Source organism: Haliaeetus leucocephalus, unplaced genomic scaffold (assembly GCF_000737465.1).
Source record: "Haliaeetus leucocephalus isolate CR32 unplaced genomic scaffold, Haliaeetus_leucocephalus-4.0 Scaffold217, whole genome shotgun sequence".
NCBI lineage: Eukaryota > Metazoa > Chordata > Aves > Accipitriformes > Accipitridae > Haliaeetus > Haliaeetus leucocephalus.
Window position 1 is genome coordinate 9677426 of NW_010972653.1, and position 22212 is coordinate 9699637.

A 22212-nucleotide genomic window follows, 5' to 3' on the forward strand; every position below is an offset into this window, starting at 1 on the left:
ATATATTTATTGCTACCACAAACAGAGAAGAGATCAGGATTATGATTGTGTGCATATGTATGTTTTGTTTGCTTTGCATGTTTATCTCAATGTTTTATCTAATTCAAAATCTTCTGGATTTCCCTTTTTCTGACACAAAGGGACTTTGTTCTGCACTGCTATAAATAGGAAATGCTGTTGCTCTGTGTTTCAGGAGGCCAGTTGTCTGTTGACAGAAGACACTTAGTTTTATCCTCTGGAACCCTAAGGATTTCCAGGGTTGCTTTGCATGACCAGGGACAGTATGAATGCCAAGCTGTCAACATTATCGGATCTCAACGAATTGTTGTATACCTGACCGTACAGCCTAGAGGTATGATCTCCATGTACAGCTGCTGGGGAAAAAAAAAGAAAAGAAGATTTAAGCTTACACTAAAATACACAGTATTGTGTTTGGGGTTTTTTTTCTTAAAATGTAAGATTGAGAACTAATTATTTTTGATGGCACAAAATGTTTTTATGAAGTAGTTTAACTTTGTTTAGAATTAAAAAAGCTTTTGAAACAGCTTGAATAGTGCTTGGGTTTTTCTTCAGGACTTTTGCTGTGTTTTACAATGATTCTAAGTTGCTGATTTTGAATTATAAGGTGTTCTATTAGTTTTTATAAATTGAGCATGTGGGACAGTGTGCCCTGATAGACTTTGTTCAAAGTCACTTGGAGACTACATAAGCTTACAACTAAACATGGCCTTTTTTGATAAAAGCTTGTTAGAATGAGGTGATATCTTTTGTTGTTTAAAAAACTTGCTGTCCAGGGGATTGCTAACATTTCACATTTCTGTTCATTATTACTGAGTATATCTATTTTTAGATTCCAGGTGTTTTTTAATAAAAAACATGTATGGATACTTATTAGTATTTGTAGAAAGTGTCATTCCTTTGGAACAGTTTGTCTTCTGTGAAAGACATTTATCATCTGATTTACTCTTTTTTGTAAAGAATGAAGGTTTGTTTTGAGGATGACAGTATTCCCATGCTTGGGAAAATATTTTGTTTTGTGAAAAGACTAGGTTCTTATAAGACACTGTGCTGTTAACTAAATAGTGTTATTAACATAATGTTTTGATGTCCAGAAACAGAACACTTTATTTTACAACAGCAGAATGACCTTCACAATGAAAAGTCATTCCTTATACTTAAAATAAGCTGACACAAGAAAAAAAACCCACTCCATTTTTCTTATGCATTTCTTCAAGTAAATTCTAAGTAAGCTACTTCTAGGATTAATTAGAATCGTATTAATATTTATAATTTAGTTAAGTACTTTGGTGTTTAACTAAATTCAGGGAGATTAAACATTTAATTCAAAGCATTTCTTGTTAGTGACCTCATTTTAAACAGTATTTTAGTGAAAGGGGCTCAAATGTTTTCCTGAGCTTAGAAGTTTGTCAGAAAAAAATTCCATTAATTTTTCATAGTTAAGAGTAGTACTGGAAGATTGATTTGTCAAAATAGAGATTTTTTTCACCTGTATAAAATTGTTGACTTAAATTCCATAAAAAAACCCTCAGTTTTAAAAAGTTTTATAGCCTTCCATCAACTGAACATCACTGAACTTGAGTAGTTTAATAAAATGATTTTTGTAAAACTCGGGTTGCAGATTCCAATCACCAAAAGATAGTAAATACAAGACTGAAGGCTGCACATCCAGCCTGAAATTGGAGCTCTCCATACATTCATTGCAATGCTGTTTTCAGTTGTGCAAGAAGAGAAAACTTTTTCTTCTGTGCTTCTAACAAAAAGGACTGTTCATCTGAGGAATGTCTAGTCAGTGGTCACTGTGGCTAAATCTGTATTAATGAATACTTAATGGTCCAGGTCTGTTTGCTGGCATGACATGGCTCACATCCACAGAGCCAGACTCTCTGAGCTCCCGGTGCTGGTCGCCTGCCTCTGGATGCCTTATTTGAAATGGTCGATGCTCCTTGACAGCCATTTGCATACAAACAATTTAACACCAGGGCCAGATTTGGTTGGTAGTATAAATGTATGCTGTGTGACCAAATACTTCTCTGTAAAAGCACAGCCTCCTCCCACTCCCCCCAAAATACTGGTATGTTACAGCAGAAATACAATTCTTAGTGTCTTCGTGATCTTGTATGTGCTTCTCATGGTGATATCTGACTGCTGGATCTCAACCTGGATTTGAAGGAAATTAGGATTAAAAAATGCATTCGTTTTTTTCACAGTGGGTTTAGGTAGCTGTGTACCCTGTGTCCTTAAAATTGAAGGTAATTTTTTGATGTTTTAAGGCCTAGGGCTCATTGGTGTCAGGAGGGTAGGAGCTCTGTGAAGGCTTAGGACCTCAGCAAGTTGGGCTGGGGGAATCACAGTTGAATGAGTTGTGGAAGGTTTTGCTTTTATCATCTAAGAGATCTCTGTTGTTGCTATTTAAAAAATTAAAACTTAAAAAAATTGTCAAGTTGATGGGATATTCACTCTGGTGACTTTGTTCAGATTTAGCTATTCACAGAAATTTTTTTCAGAGCTTTTAATTTATGGAACTTAAGTCTTTTGGGCAACTACTAGCCCGTTTTCTTAGAAGTTAAGAGTACTTAAAAATCAGCCTGAAGCAGACATCAGGAATAAGGAATTTTATCTCTAAGACAAACTTAAAGCAACTAAAAACTTGCAGACAGAATAGGGTTATAGATTAAGAAATGTTGGCTAACTGAAAAAATAAACAGTGCTGACCTCTTTTTAGATTGTCTTTTGCACAAGTTGTATTTCATACCTTGTCAATGTATCATTTGTTTTTTTAGTGACTCCTGTGTTTGCCAGCGTTCCCAGTGACATGACAGTGGAGGTTGGCGCAAATGTGCAGATCCCATGCAGCGCTCAAGGAGAGCCGGAGCCAGTAATTACATGGAATAAGGTACTAGATATTTGTTTGGTTGTTGCAAAAAGGCAGTAGCCTTTCCATCTCTTCATAACTAGCTATTTAAAGAGCACATGGTCAAATTACTCCTCGCTCTGGTGTCTGAACACATTACCCAAAGTTTGATCAGCAAATCTTCTTTAATACAGAGCATGTATACAGATACCAGACGTGAATTTTATATATATAAAACATATATGTGTGGTTATGCAAATCATTATACAGACCAGCTAAAATTCGTAACGTAGGCCTTAAAAGTCCTATGTATGTTAGTGACAGTTCTGTGTGAATATCCTATTAATGTTCACACTTTCAGTGATATTATAGATATAAAGCAATAAAAAATACTCTATTGCTGAGCTCTTTGACACTGTTAGGTTGACAGTTCAACCAGGACATGTTTCGGTAACTCTTCGGTAACCTCTCGGTGGCTTTGATTTCCATTGGTGCAATAATTATTATATCAAACTGTTACTTAGAGTTATTAGCAGAGGTACTGGTGAATTAATGGGTTGCTAATATTGATCTTCAATTTTCATGAATATCATCTTCTCTTCAATTAGTGAGAATTAGAAAATGTACTTTAATGTACCTTAAATAGCTTCTAAATGCATAGCACATGAAGAATTGATACATATAAAGCTCTTGAGATCCTTTTTAGTTGGTTAATTTTGAGTAAAATCAAATATATATGTTCTCAAAAGGTGCTATCTTATTTTTGGGTCTTAAATTTTATGTGGTGAGGACCTATAACTATTAAAATACTTTGATTTATAATAATGAGTACTTTTAAAAGTATGTAAATACACTGTACAATTTAGAAATACATGCAAATCCTACTGTCAACATAACTGTGTGAGTTTTTTATATAAGTTAATCTAAATCTAGTTGACTATTATCTTGGCATACAAAATATAAATGTAAAATAAAATGTAAAAATAAAAAAGAAAAGACAAAAATTCAGGTTTGAAAACAAAGAGTGTTTAGAATAACTAAACATTGTGCTTTGCTGCAGGATGGAGTACAGGTAACTGAAAGTGGAAAATTTCATGTTAGTCCAGAGGGATTTCTTACCATTCGTGATGTTGGAACAGCTGATGAAGGTCGATATGAATGTGTTGCCCGGAATACCATAGGATACTCCTCTGTTAGTATGGTGCTTAGTGTTAACGGTAAGGTGTATGAATCAGAGGTATGAGTTCGATTATTAGTTTTATTCTAATTGCTTAATTTGTAAGTTAATCAAATGTTAAATTCTTTCTTTTATTCATATTTTTCTTTTTCGCCCATAATCATCTTTTTTTTTTTTTTCCTTCATTTAATTCAGGCAACTATCTGCACAGATGTGAGTAAGATGGGAATATATAAGCTAAAATGTCTCTAGGACTTAAGCTTCAAAATAAACAGTGCTTTGGGCTCTGGTTAGTCACACTGCTTTCCTCTTGAGATATTATTTGGACCTATTAGAACTTGCTAGTTGAATACACAGTCTAATCTTTATGGATAAATTGACAAAAAGTCCTGTAGCATCTTTAAAGGGGCACTTACAGCAGTTGGTTGAAGATTAGACTGCAACCATTGTGAAAGAATTCAGGAAAGCCTTAATGATCTTAAGAAGCTAAAAGAGAAAACAGAAAGAAAAGGAGAATATTTGAGCTTATTCTAATTATTTGAAAGTAATAATGGCAAATAATAGTTATCGATTATTAATACATAATAATTGGTAAGAAAGCAGCCAAAGAGGCTGTGGAAATAACTGTTACACAGATTGACCCTAATGCTTTTCTGACTTATTGAGTAAACCTGCTCATTTTTCAGACTAATTTTGATAGAAAATATTAAGGAAACTGTGTGGGTTTTTTGTCTTTCAGTAGAAAATATGACACAATATTTTTGTATCATTGAAAAATGAGTATTGAGCAGTGATTTCTTTAACATATTGGATATTGTTTCCCAGTGTTATGTCTGATGCTCAGTATTTTGTTTACTAAATTCATGAATATATATCAGTGATTTTTCTAATGTATTGATTTCCATGATATCAGTCACATAGTATCAATAAAACTATGATGTTCCCTGGCTTAAGTTGCTTTTAGTAGACTATTAGTCTATCCCCTCCTTTATCAAAAATAGTATTTCTTCAATCCGTAATTATGATTTCTGAGAGAAAAATTGCAGGACTGGGAATCACTCAATGATAAGGTTTCATCCACATATATGAAATCTGCAAGTGAAAGTCCATAAAAAACAGTTAATCTTGGTTACTCTGGAGATGCATAGAAAAATAAGTTTTTTGTGTTTTTTTTAAATAAATTAAAAAAAAATCAATAAGAGCTCTGAAAAATGAAACCATGAATTGAACTATAACGCCAGTGGAAATCAGTTTAATTCACTTAGTGCAGGTGTCAACTGCTCATTCTCATCTGCTGAAATTAGCAAACTACAAAACTTGGTGCTAGCTGATCTGCAGTATTTAATTGTAACGTGGTTATTTTTCTTATAATCAATAAACCTAAAATTAGTGAAACTACCCTTGATTAATCTGCATTCAGTCTGAAACTGTAAATGATGTTTCTCCTTAAAACTAGTGGGATATCAGATACTGTTTCTCTATGGTTCCTACATAAATGAAGCTGTCAGAGAAGCAAGGAAGACAAGTGGACAGATTAAAAGTACTGGATACTTGCTATCTGGATAGTATTAATAATGCCATAGCCAGAAATGCCTAAACACTTGCATGTCAGCATTTCTTTCAAACAAAGTTAATGTTTTATGCATGTTCCTGATGCATAAAAATCTTTTCTTAACGTTGAGACAGAATAAAGGCAAATGTGTAGAAGCCTGGGGGGGGGCAGGTTTTGCTGTCCATGTTTGATAATATTTTAAAGAAGCTTTTCTTTTGTCATTTTCTTCTGTCCTTTTCTGTTGTTTTGTAAAAGTCTCTGGCTTAAGTGTAAGGCAGGATGTGTGTGGATTACGTTTTCGTTGCTTAAAAAAATTGCCATTCCCCCCCCCCCTTCCCTCGCCCCAAAAAAGGTATTGTGCAAAAGGCTTGCATGGAGCTTTAATATTTATCAGTCTAAAAAGAGATCTACTGGCAGCAAATAGTCTAAACAAAAATAAAGTACAGCCTAGTTAACATCTGACCAAGATTTATGATTCAGCCCACATGTACCATTAATCAGAAAGATAGCTCTGCAAGACACATATCTAAAGTGAACACCGAGATGACATCCGTCATAGACAGCACTAGGGAAGGTAACCAGCAACTGGATTTTTACAGTCTGCAATGTTGCAGTGTTAGGATGGTTCACAGCACACAAGCACTCTCTGAAACAACTAAAATGGGGATAGCAAACCTGTAGATGATAGTTCTTCTTAAAATAATTAGCTTATTTGATGATGTTTCTGTATGGTTACTATGAAAATGAAGCTGTCAAGCAAGGAGGACAGCTGGTAATTAGGACAGGTCAGGGACCATCGCTGTTGGGCACTGAGGAAAGGATCAGCTCATTTTGGATGCTGGGAGTATGTTGTCAGCAGCCCAAGGCAGCGGGCCTCAGGGCAGAGAAAGGGGCTTCAGCTACAGCTGTAGAGTGCCAGGGATTGCTTTATTTGACGGTCTAGATGGTTACGTTTGATTACCCAGGTCTAGACTCTGCAACCCACATAGACACAGCCTAAGCTGGCAGTTATGAAGGAATAATGAAATATTGCCTAGAAAAGAAAAGAAAAAGTCATGAAAAGCTTGCAAACAACAGTTTTTATGTCAGCTGATTTTGTACATCTGCTGATTTTATTCCAGTGTATTTGGTTTGGACTTTTTCCCTACTTTACCCTTCTTCCTGTGTGACTTTTCCAATCTAAACACACTCTGGAAATTGTTAGCTGTTGCCCCTGGATCTAGTAGTTCTTGGTTTAGACTGAAAGGAAGGTTATTAGCCTTAGATATGTTGTACAAACATCCAGCTGCAACTGAGTACCATATAAAAAGGCAGATGAATGGGCCTATGCATTAGTGAGTTTCCAGTATTATACAGAGTCGTTAAATAACTTTCAAGCATGTGATTTTTAATGTAGTATTAAAAAGCTAGATAATTTTAAAGTAGAAAACAAAGTAGTGATCAAAATAAATAAAACATTTATAGCCCTTTAAAATTAACGTGTGTTGCTTACTAGACTAAGCTCAGAAGAGGAGCAATGTTAATTTATTGTAGCTATTTGGGAATATATAGAATTCTGTGGGTTTTTTGGTTGGGTTTTTCTTTGTGTGTGTTTATTCATTTTTGTGTGAATTCTCTTTGAATTTATGTGTTCTAAAAGTCAAACTAAGTCCGGCAGTATTTTTCACTTGTAACACATTCCTGTAAACCCTTTAAATTCTTACACTGAATTCAGTACTAATTGCAGTCAAAGGGAATACTTGCATTGATTTCAGTGGGTATAGGCCAGGCTCTTGATATCAACACCTAAAAGCTGATAATACACCACACCAGGAAAAAAACGCTTAATAATAATTCATTTTTTCTTTGGTAATTTTTACTTGAAATTGTAGGACTAATTAATGGACAGTTAAACACTGTATGCATTTATCTTCACTTTATTTTGTTTTAGAGTTATAAGCAAGCTGACTTTTAAACTTACAATAACTTCTACTTTAAATGTATTTTCCTCTACTGTAATATGCTTTGATAGAACTTCAAAATGGTTAAGAATTTTATATTTGGACAAACTAATGCTTAAAGAACAGGGGTTTACTTTGTAGAACTGAAATGATGTCGTGTCTAGACTTTGTTTTATAGAAGTATCTTTTTGTGTGTGGCCATTTTTGCAATAACATGTGAATTCCTCTTTCTGTAGTCCCTAATGTCAGCCGAAATGGAGATCCTTTTGTACAAACATCAATTGTGGAAGCAATTGCAACTGTTGACAGAGCAATAAATTCAACACGTACACATCTGTTTGACAGGTATCCCCCTTTTTTTATACTGAGAAGTCAAAATTAATTTTGCATACACTGGGAATGATGGAAGATTTATTAAGCAAGAAGTCATTTTATTATTTAAATGACATTGTTAACATCTGGTTAGTTCTGGGAGTACTAACAGTTTAACATGTAAGGATCCCTGTTGCTTAAAGACTCATGTTGAGATCTCTATTCACTACAGCAGTTTTTCTGCTGAGATAATGTGTATTAAAAGGCTATTAAATGTTTAATTGCTACTAAATGTTTTATGTTTTATTATTTTTTTTGTTTGCCTTCCATTTTGAGATGAGTAACCAAGGTATGTACTAATCATGTTGCTGAACATTTACATGATTTATGTAGTTTTGTTATTTTGTAACTCCTGTATACACTTAACTATTTTTTTCAAATTATCTATCAGTCGTCCTCGTTCTCCAAATGATTTGCTAGCCTTATTTCGATACCCAAGGGATCCATACACTGTTGAGCAAGCAAGAGCTGGGGAAATATTTGAAAGGACATTACAGCTTATTCAAGATCATGTACAAGATGGTCTAATGGTTGACCTGAATGGAACAAGTCAGTACTCACTCTTTCCTTATTTTTCTGTGTTGAAGTGTATTTGCCTTCTTAAGTCATTATACTTCAAGAGACATTTATTTTCTGAGTCTGGGTCCCAATTGCAGAACCGTTACATTGAAATCAGTGGAATATCTAACTTTGCAAAACTTTACCAAATATATGTGTTTGCCCAATTCAGTCCTTGGTTTGCACTTTGCTACATTATGGTGTAACTCAGTTTGCTTGAGCTCTCCAAGTAGAGTGTTTTTATTTTTCCTCACATTGACATATTAAGGAAAAATTCATGTTCAGATTCTTCTACTGATCAAATTTGGTATAACAGAAGTGCATAATGCATCCCATTTGTTAGCTCCCTGTGTGTTAATTCATTAGGACCATTGTTTCATAGCAGAACAGACTTTTCTGTTATGTATTAAAAATAATCAGTATTTTGTTCATGTTTCTTTAAATAAAACCGTTTAGTGTTGGCATGCCTTGGCAAGGAAAAAAGATGATATAACAAGAAAGATTTGTATACTTTACAAACCAGGGTTTCTGTATGTACCACAAAAATATTCAAAGAATTATTTGCCACGCATTCTTTAAGTGCATGTCAAACTAAGCTAATTGTTTCCTTTAACACTGATCTGATGTAATGAGAAATACAGTTTTTGCTGCTTTTTACAAATAGCAGAAAAATGCAAGGTTTAATATTTCTGCCTTTTAGTTATTGAAGTCCAAGTTCTAATTCATGAAGTCCAGCTGGAGCATATACAACTAGTGCGTGTAGATCTGTGTGTGGATAGGCTTGAGACATAGGACTGAAGCATTTGGAAATAATGATAGAATTTTAGGAGAGCTTTTGAGACTTCAGACATAGCCAAAAGCTACACTGAAGATCTAGAGGAAATATTTTTACTTATTATATTCTTTTTGATGTTTATAATTGAGTATTTATTGTAACTTCCGAAAACCTTAACTCTGACTGTGAACTAGGCAAGTATTTATAAGGCCAAAGACTGCAAGCTTTGTAGATTACTGTAACATTTGCTAGTAAAAGAATCCTGTTACTCGTTATCAGAGCTGTGTAAATAATTTGCGATGAATAGTTTACCACAAAAACTTACTCAAATTTTTTTGAAGGCTTGTGTTTTATAAGAGCAACGCGATTTAATTCAGTTCTCTGATTAGATGCATATGCAAGCATATCAAATATAATACTAGGAATTTATGAAATCTGATGTGTGAGAATTGCTTGACTACTTTTTACTAGGATTTGTAATAGTGAAATTCAATCATCTAAAGTTTACCAAAAATTGGCATTAAAGCATACAAATACAAATTAATGAACACAAAATCAGGCAACTTTCTGTGATACTGGAAATCCTGTTCACAACCAGAGCTTGCTTCTCAGCCCTACAAAATCCATAGAAAGCTGGCTTTTAGGGAAACTTGGATAGTAAAAGAAATCTGTTTTCATTTAAATAGCCTAATGCTCAGATTTTAATACTCAGATTTGTCCTTATTTGGTTTTATTTCAAAATGCAGAGCCCAATGGAAGGTGCTATTTAGCACTTTTGCATTGGGAACAGTTGAGAAACTTGACAATTTCCCATTCAGAGACATTTTTTATGTAAAATCTTGGAATATCCCAAGGAAAGACTATGGAGCCAAATTCTCTCTGCAGTGCCAGACTGTATAACAAGGGGAATGGCCACAAATTGCTGCTTGGGAGGTTCAGATTGGATGTTAGGAAACACTTTCTCACAAGGAGGCCAGTGCAGTGCTGGAACAATTTATCCAGAAAGGCAGAAGATTCTCAGTCTCTGGAGGTTTTCAAGCTGACTAGACAGGGATACAGCTGAGCTGATCCAGTGTTGGAGACAGCCTTGCTTCAAGCAGGAGCTTGGTCTGGGTAAAAGGTCCCTTCTAATCAATATTTCTATGACTATGAAACATCTTCTTTGCAGTTTGGAAAAAAGTATAGCTAATAGTATGTGAATTGAGCTAGTTAGCTTCTAAGCACTGGGAATGCTCAGCGCCCAGCCTTTTAGAAAGCAGAGCCAGAGTTAGTGCCTACAATGCGAGGGGTAATTAAGGGTCTGAGAATGGCATTTATGGCAACCTCCACTCTGCTCAGAAGGCCATGGAATCTAATCCATAGATGACACATTGCCTCCCACTTGAACTTTTAAACAGAGAAGCTGAACCTTTTAAGTTGGTAATGAAGGTCATTCCACCCAAAACATTCATAGTTGAGTTTTGCTCACAACTTGATTTCAGAAGTGTGGGTGGCAACCAGGATAACAACAGCAGACAAATGTTTATGTAAAGACTGCATGAATAATGATCGTAAGGAAAGAACTCCATGATGAATGAAGATCATTTGAAAAGGATTGTTATTATAAAGAAGATATGTTTTCTGGGTGTAGTTTTAGAATTAAACTGCCCTAGTAGCCAGCATACTATAATATGTTATCAGTAATATTCTCAAAGAGTTTACTTGGCTGCATTAGCCAGTGGCACTTACTGGTTTTGCTCTGTGGTTTGTTTTTCTTTTTCCTAGTCTGGAGTATTCTGTAAAATAATTTAAGTATGTCTACAAAAACAGGTTAGTTTTGCCTAATGGAAGCACTAGGTCTCTAGTATCTTTGCTTTGACTTGTAAACCACTCAAAGTACATGTAGCCTGAGGCTGAGAAAACATAGACCCCCTGACTGAACACAGGTCCTGTCCCAGCTGAGCAGCTACGAGCAATCCAGTCCCTTTCAAGGCGAAGACAAAGAGGGGCTTTAGGTAGTTTGTTTGAAATTGCCCTGCATTGTAGAAATTGGCAGAGAGCCAATGTGTCTAGCACACATTGATGTGTTGAATGTAGATGAAGGTCAGTGTCTTTGCAGGCATGCTGGGACCGAGCTCCGGACTAAAAGGAACATTTCCCGACTGTGTGCAATTAGCCTGCACCAACCTCTTGCAAAACTGCGTTCCCTCAATCTTGAGTGATTACCATCATGGTCGGAACCCCTTGAGCCTGTGGGAACACAGTACCACTGTACACTCACTCATTTCCTTTTTTCCTTCTGCCTTTATTCTGCTTGTTCAGTTTTGCTCCTGAGTGCAAGCTTTCCAGATGAAGAACCATGGTGGTGTATGATGGTTTCTAGTTGGCTAAAAGTATGTCTACACTGCCAAATATTGCCATCCACTCTGTATATCCATTAATCACTCAAGGTGTGCCTGCGCTTTGGATCAGCAGGGCCCATTTGAAGTGAATCTCCCAGCTGTCCCCACTTGCTGTGCTTTGGTGTGAGTTGTGGTATGGTCTTGAACCGTGTGGAGTCTTTTCAAATTAAGTGAAAAATGTGGTCCAGGGCCACATTCAGTCCAGGAGAACAAAGTAAAGCTTTTCTGAAGGAAGCCTGCTCCTGTTGCATAATGGATACAGTAGGGATGTCTTTCTCAGCATCCAAAATTTCATTCTACACACATATTTCTCTTGGTCTACACAAGTTGATAATGTAGATATAGCCCAAATTAATGACTTTTTTTCCCTGAAATTAGGCCCAAATGTTTCTAAGAAAAAAATCACTTTTAGAATGACTCCTAATAGGCAGCATGGACAAAGCACAGCCTGACTGTTCTGCTATTTGCAGTCATCCAACACTGTACTAGGAGTCCTTACAGTCTTCAATCCTTCCACATGCCATCATACCACAGCAGAGATCATGCAACACATAGCCTTAGTTTGAAGTTATAGAAACATAAGTCTAATGAATTATGGTATATATTTTGTATATATTATTTTTCTATGAACTGAGAAAAAATGCAGGAAAGTAGTAAGTATGTTGTAGTCCCAGAAGTGAATGGTGTGGATTGCAGAGGAAACCTGTGCCAAGTGATATGCACACAGCAGTTTTCTTTAGAAACTAGTCCCGGGTAATGTGAATGTGAGTTACTCCACACCACTTGTCCTAGAGATCACTCCTCTGTTTAGCTGTATTGCCTGTGGTTATGTTCTTTTGTGGTTCTTGTTGAATTTTTTTTATTAAAATTCTGGAACTTCCGCAGTAATAAAGCAAAACAAAATAGTAATGTTCAGTGAATTATCAAGTCTCAAAAGATAAAGTCTTGAAGTCCAAGTAAATGTTACTGACAGTTTTTAAAATGCTTTTACTAACATGGGGAAAATTTCCCATTTGTCTCAATATGAGGCTTTTATTTCTGAAAATACCTCTGCTTTCTTAAGTGACCAAATAAGTAATGAGCTCTTTTTGTGAACATTTTGTAAAAGTTGTACATGAGTTGGCATTTTATGAAGTTCCCTCCTGACCTAATAGTGGTTGTTGCTCTAATATACATATGTGATTACTATTGTTCTTTTTAAAGAATGGGGGTATTTAATCTGATGGGAAATGCAATATAATAAAATAACATATCAAATAAATTCATGGATCTGTGGGCACCATGAGTCTATGAAGTCTTTGATTTTCCCTCTGTCTCTCTTCTGGTTTCAGGTTATCACTATAATGACCTTGTATCCCCACAGTACCTGAATCTGATAGCTAATCTCTCAGGCTGTACAGCCCATCGACGAGTGAACAACTGCTCAGATATGTGCTTCCACCAGAAGTACAGGACACACGATGGAACGTGCAACAACCTTCAGCATCCCATGTGGGGTGCTTCTCTGACAGCCTTTGAACGTCTGTTGAAGTCAGTCTACGAAAATGGATTTAATTTGCCTCGGGGAATTGAACCCAAGAGGCTCTCTAACGGCTATGCACTCCCAATGCCTCGCTTGGTTTCGACCACTTTGATCGGAACGGAAACAATAACTCCCGATGACCAGTATACTCACATGCTCATGCAGTGGGGGCAGTTTCTCGACCACGACCTTGACCTCACTGTGGCTGCCCTAAGTGAGGCCAGGTTTTCAGATGGTCAGCATTGCAGTTCAGTTTGTACAAATGATCCTCCATGCTTTTCGATCATGATACCACCAAATGATCCCAGAGTTCGAAACGGTGCACGCTGCATGTTTTTCGTACGCTCCAGTCCGGTTTGTGGAAGCGGCATGACATCCCTCCTGATGAATTCTGTGTACCCACGAGAACAGATCAACCAGCTGACTTCATACATCGATGCGTCCAATGTGTATGGCAGTTCGGACCATGAAGCACTAGAAATCAGAGACTTGGCAAGTCAGAGGGGTCTTCTGAGGCAGGGCATCGTACAGAGATCTGGCAAGCCCCTCCTTCCATTTGCTACTGGCCCACCAACAGAATGTATGAGAGATGAAAATGAGAGCCCAATTCCCTGCTTTTTAGCTGGTGATCAGCGTTCTAATGAGCAGCTGGGTCTTACCAGCATCCACACGTTGTGGTTTAGAGAACACAACAGAATTGCCACAGAGCTACTGAAACTCAATCCACACTGGGATGGTGACACAATATATCACGAAACACGCAAAATTGTTGGTGCAGAAATGCAACACATAACATTTAGCCACTGGCTACCTAAGATCTTTGGAGAGGTAGGCATGAAGATGCTTGGCGAATATAAGGGTTATGATCCCAGTGTTAATTCTGGCATAACTAATGAGTTTGCAACTGCCGCTTTTAGGTTTGGTCACACACTCATTAATCCTTTTCTGTATCGACTGGATGAAAACTTTGAACCTATTCCACAAGGCCATCTACCGCTTCATAAGGCATTCTTCTCTCCATTTCGGATTGTAAATGAAGGAGGCATTGATCCACTTCTAAGGGGATTGTTTGGTGTTGCTGGTAAGATGCGTGTCCCATCACAATTACTCAATACAGAATTAACAGAAAGACTCTTCTCCATGGCACGTACTGTGGCTTTAGATCTGGCAGCTATGAATATTCAGAGAGGCAGAGATCATGGAATTCCTCCCTACCATGATTTTAGAGTTTACTGTAATCTTTCTTCAGCTCAGACTTTTGAAGATCTGAAAAATGAAATTAAGAATCCTGAAATCAGGGAGAAACTTAGCAGGTGAGCCTGAGGTGAAGAAAAACAATCAATTATCTAAATGTGCATGCAAAATTAGTAGCTAAATGTCTTATCTAGAAGAAAATAATTGTTAAGAAAGGGGTAAAGCGATTTTTTAAGAAACTTCCGTCCATACCAGGAAATAGGTGTAGAAAATTCCCACATGCAGGTAATTTCTCCACTTCTACATGTCTGTGAACAATAAGAAGTTAATATATACTGTATGTGTTCATGAAATTATCAATTTGAAATGTCTGATTTTAGAAATGCTTTTAAATATGAATGTTATTTCGATGTAAGGTCATATTTAATGCCAGTCTTATGCAAGTATTTACATGTTCAGTTCCACCCATTCCCTACACTAAACCAAACAGGAATATCGTTCACTGTATTTTCATGTGGACATCCTTCACTACCAGTAAACTGCTCTTCTTTAGAGCTTCAGAGTTTGAAAATAAGTCTTCAGCTACCTGCCACCCCTAGCTTGTCCACACAAAATCAGAGACAGAATGTCTCAGCTACGGTAAAAGAAAAAGTGTACAGAGAGGCAGGAAAGAGGAGCTATTGAAAAAGAAACTGTTCCAAGAAATCAGAAGAAAGCTACTAGGAGAAAGGAAATTGTGGAGTAGACTTGCAGACCCCTGTGATGTTACTCACATATACAAGCTACATTGCAGGATTTCTTGCATATACACACACAGGTTGTTCACAAAAGATGTAGCACTATCACTGTCATTTTTACTGTGAGTTGTTCATATCTCTTGCCCTTAGTTTTACCACGTACTGGTTATTTTGTAACTGTAAAATATTTGGTATTAAATATTTTTGTTTTTCTATTTATAGGTTGTACGGTTCCCCACTGAACATAGACCTATTTCCTGCTCTAATGGTAGAAGACTTAGTTCCAGGGAGCCGACTGGGGCCAACTTTGCTGTGTCTGTTAAGCACACAGTTTAGGCGTATTCGGGATGGAGACAGGTAAATCGAAATACCATGGAAACCAAAATTAGTTTTGACTTGAGGATGCTTAATAACAGTTGCAACGTCTTGTTTCCAAATCAAACTGCATTTTATTTTCATTTATGATTTTAATATATAATCGAAAAGATGAAGAATACAGGTTTAAAACATTGTTAGAAGCTATGATTAATTTATTTTTTAAATCTGTACTTTTCATGGTGAGTATGTCATACTGACCTCCAAAAAGCACCACAGCAAATATATGCTGAGTTTCCTTTTACCGGTTATTCAAGTCACTTACCTTTCTGAAAACTGGGTGTTACTCATGTCTTTTCATTGTTATTTAATTATTTTATTGGCAATGGAATTGTGGTGGTTGAGACACTTTCACCATCTCCGTTACTTAAGCACAGGTTGGAAAAGTATCACTCGGTGTATATAACCCCTATACATATTTCAATACAAGAAGTCTGTGCACCAAGAGAGTCTTAAAAGCAGACAGGTTATCACAAAGAACACAATTTGATAATTGTTCTTAAATTACTTTACATGCACATTATGAGCAATTTCTCATTTTCAGTTTCTACAGTACTTGAAGTAAGAAAATAGTCATTGCTGTTGTTACAGCAGCCAGATCTCTTTTGCATACTTACAGCACACTCGTTCAGAATCTGAAGATTAACATTTCCCTCATTTTAACATAATTTATGAGCTGGAATCCTGGTTTTTGTATGGCATGAGGGTAGAAAGACTTATGCTGATTAGTCCCATCCTAGTGCAAGGGAAATGGGAAGAATTCGGAAATTAGATTTGATTCACTTTATCTAATGTTATTTGCTTTATGTAAGTTATAAAATTGCTACCAAGATAATATAAAGGCTTTTTTATTTCTGTAGTCACTAACACAACCCTTTTTGTATGCTTTTTTTAAAAACAACTTTCTTTCATGAAATCTGTTTAAAAATTAAGCTGTGAAACATAAAACTCTCATGCCTGCAGGCAGAAGGAGTAAAAGAGAAATATATGCAGTATGAGCTCCAGATTGCTGGTGACAAGTACCTATTTGTGTCACAACAGGATAATGATACTGCTTTTTTGTGTGTGTCTGTTTGCATTTTTCCAGCAAAAGCTTTTTTTTTTTTCTTCCCCTTTTTTTTCTGAAACAACATTCAGAAACTATAGGAAAACATTGAATATTTAGGAAATGGGATTCTGCTGTCCAAAGAATACAAATGTTTTGAAGCAACATGCCAGCAAATAGTAAAATATTATTAGACATAATGAAAGCAACTCTCACTTGTTTGAAAAGCCTTTACGATGGGCAGAGGATCAAAGTTACCAGCACCATGCAAAACAAATGTGCCTGTGCAGGGAAAAGGAGTGATGTTTGAAGGGAGCCTAACTTCATGTCAAAATGGAAATTTCAGAATCTGTTTTTCTGATCCCTGTACTTGGAAATTCATTGGCCGCTGTCCAATGCCTTATGAAAATGATACAATAAGTAGGTAAAATGAAATTTGTTGACCATTCTTCTAAGTTTAGTATAAAATTGTTATTGATTTTTCATAAAGTTTAAAGAGCCTTCTACTTATTTTGCTTGAAATGGGGGAAAAACTTATCAATATAGAATTATAACTTTACAGTTCTGTGAGATGTAAACAATATCACAGTGAGCAATTCTTATGTGTTAGAATAGTGTAAAATGTTTTCAAATCCAGGACAGTAACTTAAAACGTTTTCTTTTCCAAGGACTGGCTTGCTTTTCGTAGTAATGTATTATTTTTATTTTTTATTGATAACAGGCTTTTAGCCCTTTATGTATGAAAAAAAAATATATTTGAAACCACAGTGTTTCCTCCTTGAATATAATTAATTAACTGAGCATATATTAATAAGTCCCTGAATTAGTATAGTCATTAAAATAGTTTTACAGAAAAAAATTCCTTAGTAAATTAAACATTCTCACTTATCTTGATAATAACCTAGGTATAGATTAACCATTCTTCTAATCTCAGCAATTCTATCAAAATTTTTTCATACCCATAGGAAAGTTGCCTGGAGAAATATATCTATGGTAATTTAAGCTTCTGCCTTAAAAGAACCCTAAACTTGGTAGTCTAGTGCCATTTTAGATGTCCAAAGATACCCAAGACATCGAAATGGGACTAGAAGAGAAATCAAAGGATTTGTTGAAGACTTTGGTCCTTTCAGAGTGTCAGCATGACACCAAGTAGGGCTGAAGTGACACCAAGCGCTTACATTTTGGCCTCTGGATCACTCCCTCAGATACGATGTAAAGTTGAGAACAGGATTTATGGAATAATTAATTTCATTCTGAATACATTACTGTAATATCTCTGGAAAACTGTGTGGTTTGTTTTTTCACTAGCAAATTTGTCTTTTCTGTGAGATTACAGGTTATGGTATGAGAACCCGGGTGTGTTCACGCCTGCTCAGCTCACTCAGATCAAGCAGACATCTCTTGCCAGAGTTTTGTGTGACAATGGCGACAACATAACCAGGGTACAACATGATGTGTTTAAGGTGGCTGAATTCCCACATGGATATAGTAGCTGCGAAGATATTCCTAAACTGGACCTCAGGATGTGGCAAGATTGCTGTGAAGGTCTGTATACAGGTGGATTTGGGTGTATTAATGTGCGCTTTATTTAGTGTCTGTTCATCTTATTTTAAGAAGATATTTGACTGTTGTTCAGTTTTTGTTAAGATGTTACAAACTTAAATCTGGAGCGCAACCCTTGTTAAGTGAGCAATCATTCTGTATTTTATATTGAATGGACACATTCAAAACATAGCATAGATTTGAGCATTGCATGGTGTAGATAACTGTTTTCCTGTTTTCTTCCTTTTGTGGATAAATATTCTTGTTCATTGCCATCTTCTTCAAAAGTTAGGACAGTGGGGTGATTTGTTTTTCTTCAGAAAGAAACTATTTTTCTCCAGAAACAGGGTTTAGTTAGCTGCATGAAGCACAGGACACTGAGAATCCCATGTTGCTTGGTAGCCTGTATGTTGGCTTCCATCTCACGTACAGATTTTTTGCATGGCCCCTCTTTAGCCATCATCCCATCAGACTTCACTGCATCTGTAACATGGTTAGAAGATCCTTCCCCAAGAGAATCTTTTGGATCACACAGATTTGCAGAATGATTTGCAGTAGCATCAACAACAAAATACTTAAGAGGACAATGACCTCTCTTTATTGAGATCTCCTTGACAGTGTTATTATCATTTTCTTTTGACAAAACTCAAATGACATGCCCTGGCTGAAAAAGTATTTTTGGGAATTTTGGGAATTTCTGTGTGGCACTCTGATTATCTAGAAATTGCTGACAAACAAATTACTAACTGGAAAAAACTTCCTCTTTTTAGAGAGAGTAATGGTACCATCAGTTGACAATTACTAGAATCTTATAATTTGCCTAGTAAGAACCTAGCTTTCAATACCAGTATCTTGTAGGTTTGCTGATGAAAGGTATCCAGATCGGAGTTCTTCATCTTTTCTACTGCTGATTCTCTTGAGTTTACTCCTGCTGATTAGGCTATTCAATATTCTGTCAGAAGATATGCATGAATAAAGAACCAGTGGATTGTATTTCTGAGAGGTCATACTCTTCCACTAGTGTCCATTCAACTCTTTTGGTAAGATGTAATTGTCTCTGATGAGAGAGAGTCCTTTGGTGATACAGCTCAGAATTTAAGGCAGTAGGTAAAGGGTAAACTGATGAAGGATGTCCCTTCAACCTGGTACAGTTACAGTAAATACTTGGGAAGGATTCTAACTAGTGACTTTACTACGAGAACAACCTCAGGTATCATTAAAAATGAAAAAGGTAGATGGAGATTTACTATTCAAAGATACTGCACAATTTAGCTTTTAAACTGACTATTGTATTGTCTTGTCCAGTGAATAACTCTTTAAATAATAAATCACTGTCTAAGAAAATTCTTCCTTGGAATACTTGGTTCAAAATGTCAGTTATCTGTGTGAGACTAGGAGAAATAAATACTTTAGATTTCAATGAAATGTTGTAAAATTCCCTCCTGATATCATCTCATTCAGGTCTTACTCTAATTTTTACCAGGGGTTTTTTTTAGGTTGTTCAGATTTTTTTTAAACAATATTTACCAGCTTTGCCATTCCCAAATAGATGATAATAGCTTATAAAACTCTAGATATGGTTGACACATTGTAATTTTAATGCAAAGTCTCCCAGAATCTCTTCAAAATAACCCTGACATATGCCAGAAGCATTGAGACAAAATCAAGTATCACTCTTCAAATGCTTTATCATAAGCAAATAAATCATATTCTACCAGTTCAGGATAAGTTCACTTTGCCATGGTTCATGAAGCTTGACAGACAGTTTCACAAATACATTAATTATATCAATTTGGAAAAATTGTAAAGCTGTTCTGAGAAATTATGTGTTGATTCTCTAAATGTTATGTTATCACTGAGCCTTCTAGAGCAGATGTTATCTTTGGAAAGTCTTTATTCAGTCATTCAACAGCCTAGCTTGTATTTTCATTCAAGAATGTTACTACCAGAGTACTACTGGATGCAGTAGTTAGACAACGGCCAAGCAAAAGAAAGGGTAAATAACTAATGTTCTTTAAAAAATTGCCTATCTGTATCCCCTTCTGAACTCTTGATGTCTGTGCAAAGGTTAATGAAAAAAAACAAAGTATGCATGGCTTGAACTGCTTTCTTACGTGGATGAATGGGTGTGATGTTTTCTGTGGGAATCCACATGTAAGCAATTAATTTAAAAAATTTCTTTCATTCTGTGGCACTAGGGACTCACCATTAGTCTGAAGTGGGGGGCATACACAACGTACATCCAGGACCAGCATTTACTTTAAGTTAGATACATTCTGGGGGTTTTATTTCTTTTTAATTTATTATTATTAAAAAAAAATAAACTATTCACCACATTTAAAATACTTCTGATTATTTTATAATTAAAATTATCCTAAGTTAAAATTTAGAATACAGAATAGTGTTCATTGCACTTTATGTATGTTTAATAAGTGACCCATATGTTCAGCTGTTTCAGCTTGGTTAAAAAACACATCTGTTTTTGTTATCCTTCCTGTTTTGTTCAAGTCAAAATACTTTTCCATATGAAGAATAGAAAAACTTCTTAGTTACAAAAAGCTACTTCTTAGATTTCTTGAGTAAAGCTAGTATTTATTTCTTATAAAGCAGAGCATTATTGCTTTTTATAATAACAATACCAGATTACCTTTAGATTCCAGTTAACGAATCATACAACAGAATTACTAGTTGATGGTGGGAAAAAGAAGGTATTCCACTGAGGTACACAAGTTTTTCTTCTGGTTTCCTTCACTTTCTACCTTTCTTTGTCTTGTCAGAGATGGTGAGGATTTACTGCAGATTTACTGCGGCTCTTTACTTGAGCAAAGAGCATCCAAGCTTCAGATTTTCCAAACAAGAAACTTTTGGTGCTTTTTTCAGGCTCTCTAGTACAAAAAAAGACTTCTTTTTTTTTTTAAGTACTCAGTGTACGCTTCCATGATTACTCTTACTGACATTGTATCTCAGTTCTGAACCAAAACACTGAAACAATAAACCTCTCTTCCCTTGAATATAAACATACTGTTACTGTTATGCCAAATAATTTTGTGAGATTAATTATGTAAAAAAAAGACTAGAAATTAAGTGCAAGGACATACTGGCTTAAATAGAAACATGATTTTAGTCCAAATATGTACATTTGAAATGTTTTCCATTGTGAGTCTTTAAAAGTTTCACACTTCTTTTTTTGTAAATCAAAATGAAAAATTTCTTTAGCCTTTTGTTTTGTGTCAAACAATGACCCAGGAGGCAGTGATTCAGACAAGATGCAAGTCATCCTCATAAGCGTAAACTGATTTAGGAAGATGATTTTTCTTAACTGGTTCTCAGTAAGCAACCGAAGTATCTCCTGTATCAGATACTGTTCTTTTTTTGTTTAATTCAGGAAAACAGCCTCATACAAGTTATGATTAAACATGTTTAAATCCCACTGAATTTCATTAGAAGAGTTAAGACACATTCTTAATCTGAGTGCATTTATACATGGTCCTCCAGTAGTATAGACCTGTATTTGTAAACTCCTGCATTTTAAGACCAGACCAAAAATTATGCCATCTGTTGTTTCTGTACTGACCACATTAATGTCTTTGATTTAAGCATTGCTTCTAGAAAGCCATCAGCTATTTGTTTTAACAATTGTGTTTTATTCAAAGTTAAAAATCATCTGGCTTTTACTTCTAGTATTGTATCTTATTATGCACTTCTCATTATGCCCTTTTATCTTCAATGAAAATACTAAGCAACACTGGGCTAAGCACTAAATGTTGTGGAAGACTAACATTTTTAAATGTTAACAGCAGTCTCAGTGTGATACTGCAAGATCTTTTGTGACAGTGGAAATTGTTTACCAAGAACTCTTCAAAACACCAAAATGATGCAATTTATGCCTGAACGTGTTTTCTCTTTACACAGATTTTGTGGTTTGCTTCTGTCATGTCAAATTTATTTTTGCTTTCTACAATCAAATGTATCTTTTTACATTTAAATTTATATTTAAGGATGGTATCTATTATCTTAGTAACAATTCAGACTATGCCAGGCTACTAAAATAAAGTTCTGTAGTCTGTAATTTTAAGGATTACATTCTTTTTTCTTTGAACAGAAGTACATATAGTCCAACATTTCTATTTGATTACAAATTTTATTCAGAGAATCAGTATTTTTATTTAT

At 35.5% G+C, this 22212-nt stretch overlaps 1 protein-coding gene across 1 annotated transcript in view; it reads left to right on the plus strand.

The window, feature by feature from the left end:
• PXDN (peroxidasin homolog (Drosophila)) overlaps window positions 1–22212 on the plus strand; it is a 94903-nt gene that overhangs the window by 63249 nt on the left and 9442 nt on the right. The window contains exons 14-21 of the mRNA XM_010566755.1: window positions 194–352; window positions 2802–2914; window positions 3933–4089; window positions 7778–7886; window positions 8305–8462; window positions 12959–14462; window positions 15303–15437; window positions 17837–18045. Of these exons, the coding sequence (XP_010565057.1) occupies window positions 194–352; window positions 2802–2914; window positions 3933–4089; window positions 7778–7886; window positions 8305–8462; window positions 12959–14462; window positions 15303–15437; window positions 17837–18045 (2544 nt within the window). The remainder of the gene's footprint in view (window positions 1–193; window positions 353–2801; window positions 2915–3932; window positions 4090–7777; window positions 7887–8304; window positions 8463–12958; window positions 14463–15302; window positions 15438–17836; window positions 18046–22212) is intronic.